The following is an 11746-nucleotide window of genomic DNA, read 5'->3' as shown; positions in this document are numbered from 1 at the left end:
CTGGCCTCAGTAGGGGAGTGTTTAATCAGTAAACAGTGACTTGTAGGTCTGCTTTGGATGCAAAGTTCATTTTTTCTGCACCCAGGACAGTTATTTTCTTAAATTGCCTAATACTTTTTACAATAAGATCCATACTTTCCACATCAAAGGATGATCTCTGCATTCTGATAAGAAAAGCTCTGGCCCCTCTGTAAATTTTGCTGATGACCACTGATTTAAACTACAACTTAAAGGGACAGTCTRGTGATTTTCTGTAAAACAGCTATCTATGGTCATTACTCTGTGGCAACGTCATCAGAGGTTAATAGTAAATAAGTACATTTACTTTGTTATAGTACTTAAGTAGTTTGTTGAGGATTTGGAATTTTACCAATTACTTTTTGAAATAGCTACTTTTACTTTTATTTCGTAACATTTYAAAGCTAAAAATTATACTTTTACTTCTTTTAAATTTGACACCTAGTTACTCGTTACAAATTAAATATGTTCATACTCATCATGAGATGTTTCTGCACTCTAAAAAAATGAAGTGTGGAATTTACTCAACAAAGTCATGTCAACTGGCTCCACTAAGATTACTTAAGTTCAGCAAAAAATATACATACAGCTCATTTTACTCAACCTGGCTTAGAGGAACCAGTTTGGTTCAGTAAATTCAACAGTTCCTTAGAGAGAGTGTGTGTGTAAAAGTACTTTTACTTTCCCAATTTTTGTGAACAGTTTTATGACTTTTACGAGTAGTTTTCTCATCAGTGAAATTTATTTTTACAAGTCATTTTCTGTTCCTGTAATTTTACTTTTATTTTATTTTCAAGTACGTTATATACCTCTGTCAGTCATTGAGCTTAACGGAAGTTTTCCTCCAAGCTAATGGTCATACAGGTGCAAAAGGTGGCTTCATTTGCTAATATTAAACCTCTATGATGTTTGTTTCCACTTTCTCRGCCAAACCACGTTCATTTTACTCYGATCTGATCAGTCCAAAAGTTTCCTCAACTCCTGGCAGACTGATCAGCAGCCACAGGAGACTAATATTCAAATAGAAATATAGATGTTGTTCGGTTGTTTTAAAAGCCTGAAAATGATCTAAGAGTTTGATTAGATATTACAGTAGCTTTATCAGGCAAAAGATACATATCATTTCTCCATACTTTGACCACTCATAAAGTACGATCTATTGATAACAGATCACTTCAAAAATGATCACACTACCTCTTTAATGTCAAATACAATACTGACCCTATCTGTATTACCAACTTAAAAACTTAAATCACTTACCGTAATTTAGATTAAGGGGCTTAAAAGTTCCCTAGTTAAACAAACTAAAAAAAACTACTTCAACTGCAGACATTATTAAAAGTGATAAATGTGGATGTGACGTTATTATTGATATTAAAGGGGAAGAAYACCAGGCAACAGTTTTATTTTATACATTTTTACAAACACCACAGAGTCATGCAAGACCTGAAATGCACAGATGAAATGACTTGATCTTACAAAGCAGACATTTCATGCAGACACTTCCTCGTCAACACTCATTTCTTCATCGGAACATGGGAGAAACGTATCCAGTATTTGGAACCGAGTTTCTATTTAAATGGAACAGAGTGTTACAGAACTGCTGCATGGAAGACGTTCTCACCAAATGCTTTTTGTTTTTTCTCCCTGAGCAAAAAAAAAAATAAATAAATAAAAGCTGACTTTATATGAGAAGGTGCGAAAAGCGGAGTTGGAATGGATAATATTAATATCAATCAGGTCTGTTCACATTTCTGTTTACTGCAGTTTAAAACTTCAGCTAGCTTAAGTGAATTTTGTCAAAGCCGTCGCAGTAGAGGAAGAGTTGATGTTAATAGGAACGTATGTTTTAGTACCATGCAGTTTAACCCTTGTGCACAGCTGCAGTGACAGCTGTGCACAAGGGTTAAATGGTACTATTTACCTTCCTGTGAATGATGAGGAACTTTTTCTTGTTCCAATATTTGAATAAAAGCTGAATATAGGCAGATTTTAGAAGAACTTTCTTTCCTTCTTGTTCAAAGCAACATGCTCCATTCAATGCAAAAAACTAAATACATAAAAAAGCTCAAGGTCAAAAAAAGATTAATGATATAAAATGTTTTTGCTTGTTGTGTTTTGCCTTACAGCTCGTCTTCAAGTCTCTTAATGCTCTGAACATTCTGACATCTCAAACTAGGAGCTTCAACATGAACTGGTTGCTTGTGAGGTGTTGGCAGGTCTTCTGTCACTTCAGTTATTTTGAGCTGCAGAAAGTGACGATGTTTAAGCTGACTGAGGTGCCCGGTAAAGATCAACAAAACAGAAGAAATGATATATACAACGTTTTGTGCAAGATAAAACATTTAGTCAATTTTTAGACTTTAATTTCATCAGGATACAAGTGCCCATAATCCTGACATAATCCTGACATGGATAAGTGTTTTTCTTACAGCACTAAGCAGGAAGGTGCAGCAGTGGATCTGGTTTCTGTCATTGAACCCCAGCTCAGCGGTCCCTCTCACACTCCCTAGTCGTCCACAGTAATATTTCGGAACAAGTAGGCCATAGATTCTCCATTGTGGATGCGACGGATGGCCTCTGCCAATATCATGCTGACGTCCACTGTCTTGATCTTTGGACACTGGAGCTTCTGGACCTCGTGGGGTACCGTGTTTGTCACGACCACCTGAAGAAACCAACCAACAGAGACTGGATTTAAACTTCACAAAACAGTTCTCTTGTAAATGACTGAATTACTGATCACTGAACATTAAACATGTGGAAAGGTCAAAGGTCACATGCGGAAAGGTCACAAGATCGATTGGTCCATTTATAAACAAATACATAAACTATAACAACAGAATACAATTGGTCCTTTCCAGTGTATTTTTGTTATTCCCCAGTGATTTTCCGTGTGTGTGTGTGTGTGTGTGTGTGTGTGTGTGTGTATGTACATGTATTTGTTACCTCGTGAGGACAAATTTGGACCATTTTCCATACACACAGCCTTGTGAGGACCCACTGTTCCTTAGTGGGATAAAAGCCCAGTCCCCATGAGTTCAAGTGCAGTTTGTGGGTTAGGGTTTAGGACTTCGGTGTGAGTTGAGTTTAGGTTAGGTTTAGGGTTAGTTATGTACTGCGGGTGGTTAGGGTAGAAATAACTGGAAAATGAATAGAAAGCAATGCAAAGACCCCATGAGGATAGAATAACAAAYGTGTGTGTGTGTACTTGTTACTTTTTTAGGGTGGTTTCTGGTTTACACACCTACCCTGTCAAGACCGGTAGTCCTTATGGGAACCAAGGTTGGGGGTTTTAGGTTTAGGGTAAGTGGTCAGGGTTAGGCTWGTCAATGAACGGTCCCAATAAGAACAGAAACACAAACGTGTGTGTGTGTGAGAGAGAGTGAGAGACAGATCTTGTTTCTCCTCTGTGCTCCAGTCCCTCCCACTCTCATCCATTCCCATGTGTCTCCCTGCCAGGTGTCTGTGATTTACGTGTCTTTCTGTTCGTTTGTCAGTCATTATGCTCGTGTGAGCCATTCCCAGTTTCTCACCTGTGTTTTCACAGAGAAGGTCTGTAAGTAGTTTGAGCTGCTACACCAGCAACTTATTTTTGAATAAATCATTTTGCATTTGATCTCCAAKTTCCTCGTTCTTTTTTGTTCTCTTGGGTTTCAAACCAGACTATCAGAGTTTTCCATTCATTTGTCACCAATTTGTCTCTCCAATTGTAAAAAAAAAAAAAAAGTCCCCTTGGTTAAAAAAACACACACAAAAAAAAACCTATTTAAACTAAGCTGCAATCATTGTTTTCTGAACACCTGATCGTTTTTAAGAACTGAAAGCAAAAACAGAAGCGTGTTGGAAATGAAGCCGTCAAAAACAACAATGCTTTGTTCCAACTGTTGTGCTTTTTACAAGAGTTTAGAGTTTCTGTTATCGTGCCAATGAACATTTTTTACAGAGTTGTTTAAAAAAATGTGCATCAGCTTTTATTTATCTTTAGTTGAATATGTGAGACAAAACATTTTCATTAAATAATTCAATTAAAAAACTCAAAAAACACCATAGCTGTTGGACATTTTCACCTCATCAATGGCCGATTCTTCTATGAGACGTGGAGCATCTGCAGAAAGTAAACCATGCGTGGCCATAATATAGATCTTATAGGCTCCTCTCTCTTTTAGGATCTCTGCAGCAGCAACAAAATCTCCTACGTCATCGATTATATCATCCTGCAAGAAGAAAACCAAAAAAATCCATATGAGGGTAAAATATTCAACCTTTCCCCAGTTCAACTCACTGTCATTGTCAGGCATTACGTCTAAAAAGGCAACAGCATTCTGTACATTTCATATATGAAAAGCTAAGAAGAAAGAGCAATCTTACCACAATTATGGCAATTCTCCCACCCACATCTCCAACTACAGTAATGGGAGGTTTCTCCTTGGCCATCATTACTGAAACGAAAAGCAGATCCAAGTCATCTCACCTTTCCTTAAGTGTASGAGAGGAGAATGGATCCTACATTAAGATTCATTCAAGGAGATTGGGTACAATGGGTTTAGAAAACGTTATAAAGCCAATCAGCATCCCAAATTACTGGAGTTTTATGAAGTGATTTGAAGAAATGCTACACAAAAAAGTGAAAAAAGGATCAAATCAAAGACAGTGGAGCCCCCCCCTTCCCCATTCTACCCCTCCTACCTCTTAGAGGRAAAAAATGAAATGCTAAAAAGCATGCCATGCAAAAATCAGTTGACAAAAGGATTTTCAGCCCAGGATACCCAATCAGAAACAAAAAAGAAAAGATCTGTAGAAACACACACACACACACTTCAGGCCCAGGCTAAAGAGGGAAAACAGCATATGAACCAAATATGCAACAGACGCTTTGATTTCACACGCAACAACAGTGACAAGCACTGACGAGAGTCTTYATACACACTTGCCAATGTTCTGGGATAAGAAGTCCTCAGTCAAATCTGAGTGCTGCAGCAACCACCCTGCATTTACATGCACACCACTGTGGTGTCACCACAAACGTTTCAATACTCCATCAGACAGGAGTTACATCTCACTGTGATAGTCTTTTATCACACGTTATACATCTATTACATTTATTCTGCAGTTACTACTCATCTGTAAATATCATGAAATCCTGAAATAAAGCCTTAAACTACATTAAAGGGGGAGTTCAGATCATTTGAAGTGGAGTTCATGCATGCAAACCCTTAATTGAAGCATTAAGCTAAATCATAAAAGGAATAATTTGATGCACTCTCCTAAAATAACTATTCATCAAATATAGTTTTACTGAATAACTCAGGGAAAAAAACACAAAAAAGCTTGTTTTAAATACTGGTGTGCATGTAAACGTAGACAATCGAAGGGTTTCAGGAAACATTTGACTTGTAAACAATCAGCGAGCTGAGCTGATTGTAAAGTTTCCAAAAAAATAAAATAAAATAAAAAAAGAAAGTAGAAGCATGCCTGGCAGAACAGTGAATAATCCAGTTCCTTTGTGTGAGAAAACATAAATTAGTCATTTTTGGTCATTAAAATAAACAACAAAAGCCACTTTAGTAGTACACAGTTTTCAGAAAAAAAAAAAAAACAAAACAAAAAAAAAACATCTAGTCGACTATACTACATCACATCAGTCAGATAATTTTCAATTTATGTTGTCAGAAAAAATTAAGAAAACACATCAATACAGATTATCTGCTGATAATCTAAAGTTTCTGACAATATAAATGTAGCAGTACAATACACATATTTTAACATGGCCTCTATTATACAACTGAGGCAGCACAGTTCCATTTTTTAACCTATAAACCATCTCATTTCTTATGTTTATGTCACAGTAATGTTCTAAAAGCATGCTTTGTTTCTTTTCACCACATGCAGTCATGGACACAGGTTAATCAGGTTTTTGAAAGTGGTTCTAAAATGGTTGCAGCATGTGTTGATTGGCAAGATGAGTCCAGGTATTGAACAAAATAAAAGAAAAATGAAAACCAACCAATCATCGTTCTGGTTAGATTTATGGATTTCAAAGTAAAAAGGAAAAAAAAAAAGATCAGAGCACAAGAAAATTTCAAAGAGGGTTGTGATCATCTTGTAGAAGTAACTATCTGGACCTATACAGAGGTGGATCTAATATAATATTTAGTCTATTTTTCATGTAAATTGTCCTGAGGAGGATGAAGAATATGGAGCTGATTAGGTTGAAAAATGCTTTTATACTAATTAGGCACTGCAAACTCTCGCTCCTGAATCCAAACCGTACTTCCACAAGATCCAAACACAAACCTTTTTCTCCACACATGCACAAATCTGGGAACCATATGAAGAGGAATCATTTCAGAGTCAGATGTGAATTAATTTTAAATCGTACTTGGAAGCTCTATGCCAGGGAACGGAGCTTGTTGTTTGCCTGCTATTGTCAACAAAATACACACCACATTAACACAAAAAGCACAAATATAAGACATGACAAACATTTAATGCCAAGACTTGGAAAATCCTCTCCTTAAGTTAAATTAGATGAAAAAAAAAATAACAGCAAGAACAAAGCCGATTGTATTAAAACAAAGTCTCCTTTTAGTTCCAGCAGTTTGTTAGCTGCAGTCACAGAGGAGGATTTTTTTTCTCGTCAAGGTTGAGAATGAAAGCGCAAACAAGGATAGACCTTTTATAACCAAACAATAGACACAAATGGGAGTCATTTGCCAATGACACACTCATCTKATGACTCTTTCGACTTGTCAAGACCAACAAAAATAGAGGCTCATTGTAACAATAACATTAGTTCAACAGTAGAAACAAGTAGTGACTATGTTCCTTTCAAAATTTYGTTGTAAGCATTTTTTAAGTTAGAATAAGCAGTTTGCTATGAATGTATAATGAGTACGTCTGGGTAATTAAATCATGCAATGGCACAAAAATCACGTTTTTGGAGTATGGCTGATGGTATATGAGTGAGAAACAACACATAAATCAACTCAAAGCAGGTTAGCACAGACAGGAGCTGTGCTGGTTGGTCAGAATCTGCCTTTAGTGGGTCACTGTACGAAAATCACATTTTAATTGACTTCATTTTACTTAAAGTAAGTCCAGTTCAGATGTCTCCTTATCGTGGCTTACTGGGACATTCTAGGTGTTTTTGCATTGTAAGGCTCGACCCACCCTGCTCCGGTTGGCCGGGCCTTACTATAACCTGTTATGGGTGTGTTTGCATTGAACAGAGAGCCGCCTCAATGTGGGAGGGATCAAAATATTATTATTTGCGACATAACAATAATGGACTACACCAAACTCGAAGGCAAAGTACAGAAGGCTGTACCAAACCATCCAACAGTATGATGCTGAAGACGAGAGGGCTAGATGACAGAGAACAGTAAGCTAATGGTAGCTAATGTTAGCTTGTTGTTGTTTGATAGCTCGCTATTGTTGTTGTGTAGGTAAACTCGTGAATAAAATGTTGCAGTCGCTGCAAACGATTCACTTAAAGTCACTCTCATCTGTGTGACGTAAGCTCCCTGGTCAGTGAATCAATCAAAGAGCAAAAGTAGCAAATCAGGCCGAGCAGTCTGCCACGGGTCTTGGGGTTACAGAACTCTGAGTGGACCTGGGCTATAAGTGCTAATGCAAACATGCTAAACACCAAAGTTTGAAGCCAGGCCAACCTGGAYCGGGCCTTGCAAGGCAAAAAAGCCTCACGATAATATTTTCTTTTCTGGTTTGACAAGTCAAAATGTTAACTGTGAAAAATGTTATTAAATTAGGATCTAAGTTTACCATTTAGGCTATTTTTATTGCTGACTTTAAACAAGGTTATTTAAAGCAAACAAAAAAGTTTAACTAGAGATGCACTGATAAATCAGATGGTGACTGGTGGTAGGCTGATCTGAAACTCAAAAATGTAAAAATGTTTTCCATGTCTGTGAACCAACCATAACCAATCAAATATCTGATTTTTTCTTGGTCTGTAAATGCAGCACAGCTAAGCAACTAATTTGTGCTAACAACAGTTTTTTTATGGTGTAGAAGTTTCCACGTGAAGACTAAAATTTAGCCATTTCAAATAATTTCATGATGTTGAAATTAAAGTCACAGGAATCAGAAATGGACAAAATTGTAACCAGCAGATCAGAGATGAATAAAAATCTGAATCAGCTAAAGAAATTCTGATCAACGCATCTCTTTTCTTAACTAAAAGGGACAATGAACAGCTGTAATTATTACACATAAAAGTGTACTAAGTATTTGGTCAACATAGATGCCAATAAAAACAGTAGTATAAAGATTGCTTAGCAAAAAAGGGGAGATCTTACAAGGCAGCTCCAGGCCTGTATGTCCTGTGGTGTTGCGCACGGACGGTGGAGAGTGTCTCCCATCGGCCATGTCGGACTCTGAACACTGAGCCTCGCCGTGGATCACAGCCAGACCCAAACGGAGCCGTTCTGCATACGACTGAGCCCTGCAAAAACACAGAGAAAGCTCTGAATGTGGATGTGAAATGGAGAGCTGTTTTTGCAGCATCACTGAGCAGTTTTTAGTTATTTTTATTTGATATGCACAGTATGATATATGCGTATAGGCTTTTCTGTTTACAATAACTAGTCTTTGAAATGTCTGCGACATGAATCTTTTGTAGTAAATATGAATTCATTCTTGGGAAGATAACATTGATAACATATTGCAAAAAAAAAACAACATTTAACACCGCTGAGATGAACAGTTGAGATATTTGCATGTGAAAAAAAAAACAGGAAGTGATGTCTAAGGAGAACGTCTGCGTGTGAACAGAGCATTGCTACAACAACTAACAACAGACTGTAGAGAAGAACTGAATGTTTGTTTAGATCATCTATAATCACTATGATAGGTTTAATCTTAAGACATGTTTTTATCATTCAAATACTCAGTATTACTGATCTGCTTATGTCTTAGTTATGGTGAACTTTTGCCATCATGAACTTTGTTACTGTTCAACTTTGCTGCTGTTCTGTCATGATGTTTCTATCTGGAAACAGATAATGCTGAGTTGCAGATTGTTGGAGAAGGAAGTTGACCTGGCCTGGAGCTTTCTGGTGAATGCCTAGGTGGAGTGCGAACATCTGGCTTAGGAGAGAGGATGAGAAAGTGACCAACTAAGCATGATTAATAACTTGTTGTATTATTAATGTTTGACATGAGACTTGCATTTTTCCCCACTTCCCTTAGGCAGTCTCATGTCCATGTAACTAGGGGTGTGAAAACTGAATAAAAGAGGCTGAGCTGCAGCAGGTCCTCAGAGCACTTGGGCTCAGAGCACTTGAACTGAAGGTACTGAGAGGCTTTGCTGCTCAACGCTCTCCTCACTCTTGTCAAAATGCTGGCTTGACTGTCTCTTTTTCTTGTYTGTATTTTGTAAATGTATAGGTAATTTCTACCCATCATAATTGGTCCTTCGAGCCGGATGCCAACACCTCTTGGTTCCAGCAGGGCACAAAGGACTTCGGTAAAGACTGTGGCCACAGCTATCTACCTGTTGAAGGGCCGGACTCCTTTTTACTTCGGCTGGATCCAACGAGTGACAGCAAACCGAGACGAGCAACAGAGACATATAGAGTGAGTAAAGTTTCACTTTAAAAAGCGAGAATGAGTGACAGTCGCCGCGTAGGGACTGTGTAAACAAGTGAAGTGAATAAGATAAAAGACCTGGATGATTCTAGACTCTGGCAGGCAAAACAAATCCTGGTGTTCCTGGAAAATCCTACAGTTCTTGGCCATATAAGGTAAATTAGTGGATGGGGAGGTCCCATGGAGTAGGCACTTAAAGCGTCCCATTTAAATTAAGGCTCATGCGCCTATCAGGAGCGCCCGAGTTAGATGAGCGAACAAGTACGTAGATATGTATTATCATAGATATGATAAGTCAGAGTTCAAATAATATTATTTCAATAAACAAAGACCAGGGAGTTCCCCTTCTTAAAGAGTTCCCTTTGATGTCACTTCCTGTTTCACTTTTGCAGAGCCAAGTAAAAATTGAAATAAAAATAGGCCAGTTAAGTGGCAAAATGGATAAAATCACGAGTATTATGCAAAGTTTCCTAAATATAAAGATGTTTTCTTTGACTTTTTGTATTTGAAGAATATGCATGTCACAGGCACTTTAAGGTAATCTTTACAGTATTTAAAGAGAAGAAAAAAGTTAAATACTGGACTTTATAGCTTTGTCATTACCTTTTAGCTGCAGCAGGAGACTTAGCCACAATTATGGCATTTCTATAATCAGGAATCTAACAGGATGAAAAAAAACCTGATGTTAGCACATGTCCAAAACTTTATTTTCTTTGAAACATATAAAGACATGAATACACCGTAACGGGATTATCACCTCTTCTTGGATGTACTGAATCAGGAATGGAGAGGCTCGCAGGTTATCCACCGGGAAACTGAAGAAGCCTTGGATCTCCTTCTGATGTAGGTCCATGGTGATGATGTGTGTTAGTCCTTCAGAGCACAAAACACACTGAAGATTTAATTCAATTAAACATGCTTTTAAATAAATATCCTCCTTAGTTTTGCTTTGTTGCTTGTACCTGCTCTAGCCAACATTGACGCTAAAAGTTTGCACACAATAGATCCCCTCTTTCTCATTTTGCACTGCTTGCTGTAAGGGAAGTAAGGAATAACTCCAATGATGTTCTTTGCACAAGACGTCTTGAGGGCATAAGCCATGATGAGAAGCTCCATGATGGCTGTGTTGACATCTCTGGTTGCAGGAAAACGTGTGAAGGAGAATAGAATATGGTTAGAAAGACTTGTATCAGGAGGCAAAATGGAGATGAAAACGAYTGATCTTCTTGTACTCACCTTGGTATGGTCTGGATTATGAAGATGGTTTGCCCACGAACAGATTCTTTCACATCCACTCTAGTCTCTGTATGAAAAGAAAAAAGTCTTAAAACTTTATGCTGATTTTCTTGTATTCTTTTAAAGTGGTCTTGATCAACAGCTGTTCTAGCCTCTTAAGAACTTTCTATCCATCTATCTATCTATCTATCTATCTATCTATCTATGCATCCATCCATCCATCCATCCATCCATCCGGGCTGCACGGTATATGTTGTAGACGGTAGAAACGGTATGCAGTTGGCCTACGGTAGAAATTTACCCTCTATCGTCCTATCGTCGTTACGTCATCACACCTGTGTCAACAGGGCTGCGAGTRCAGAGACAACTGAGCAGGAGTTCGAAATATAATGAAGAAATTCTAGCGTTTTAAAACACGTATAAAGAGAATAAATCCTCAAAATTTCCTCCTCCCGCTGTAGAAAAGTTACGTCGTGTCATGGGATCATTTCCTCCCGTCCTCTCCTCTCGCTGCACGTCACGCAGAGCGAAGCTTTAACAACTGTAGCTTTTCACACCCAATTGTCGGAGAAAGAAAAAGTTTTTTATGTATTGATACCCACAGAGATTACTAAAAAAAAAGACGTGGACGTTCGTTCAGTCGTAAATCCATCCTGCTAATGTAACGTCGGCTTCTGTCCTGATGATGAAGATGAGCGTGCAGCAGAGCAGCAGCTGATAAGTTCAGCAGGGACAAGCTCATTGTTTGGCAGGCAGATATTAAAGCAAAAATGCTGGGTTTGATTAAGATTAGTTATCTGCAAAAAAATGCTCTAAAAATTACATTATCTTTACTTTTTATGATAATTTTCTACCGCGATATATACAGTTACCGTGAAGG

The 11746-nt window shown here is 37.8% G+C and overlaps 1 protein-coding gene across 2 annotated transcripts in view; it reads right to left on the bottom strand.

Moving 5' to 3' along the window:
• Window positions 1-1407: 1407 nt before the first annotated feature.
• The window catches only part of LOC106533983 (phosphoribosyl pyrophosphate synthase-associated protein 1), a 12895-nt gene continuing 2556 nt past the window's right edge, over window positions 1408-11746 (bottom strand). The window contains exons 3-11 of one of the 2 annotated variants that reach the window (XM_014030470.1): window positions 10867-10933; window positions 10593-10765; window positions 10388-10503; window positions 10234-10289; window positions 8340-8485; window positions 6401-6442; window positions 4390-4460; window positions 4089-4235; window positions 1408-2686 (exon numbers count right to left, since the gene is read on the bottom strand). In XM_014030470.1, coding sequence (XP_013885924.1) covers window positions 2528-2686; window positions 4089-4235; window positions 4390-4460; window positions 6401-6442; window positions 8340-8485; window positions 10234-10289; window positions 10388-10503; window positions 10593-10765; window positions 10867-10933 — 977 coding nt within the window. In that variant the 3' untranslated portion in view covers window positions 1408-2527. The remainder of the gene's footprint in view (window positions 2687-4088; window positions 4236-4389; window positions 4461-6400; window positions 6443-8339; window positions 8486-10233; window positions 10290-10387; window positions 10504-10592; window positions 10766-10866; window positions 10934-11746) is intronic. The other variant, XM_014030471.1, reaches the window with a different exon arrangement.

Source organism: Austrofundulus limnaeus, unplaced genomic scaffold (assembly GCF_001266775.1).
Source record: "Austrofundulus limnaeus strain Quisiro unplaced genomic scaffold, Austrofundulus_limnaeus-1.0 Scaffold1067, whole genome shotgun sequence".
Classification (NCBI taxonomy): Eukaryota; Metazoa; Chordata; class Actinopteri; order Cyprinodontiformes; family Rivulidae; genus Austrofundulus; species Austrofundulus limnaeus.
The sequence above is the reverse complement of the archived record's forward strand: the minus strand, read 5'-3'. Positions and strand labels throughout refer to the sequence as shown.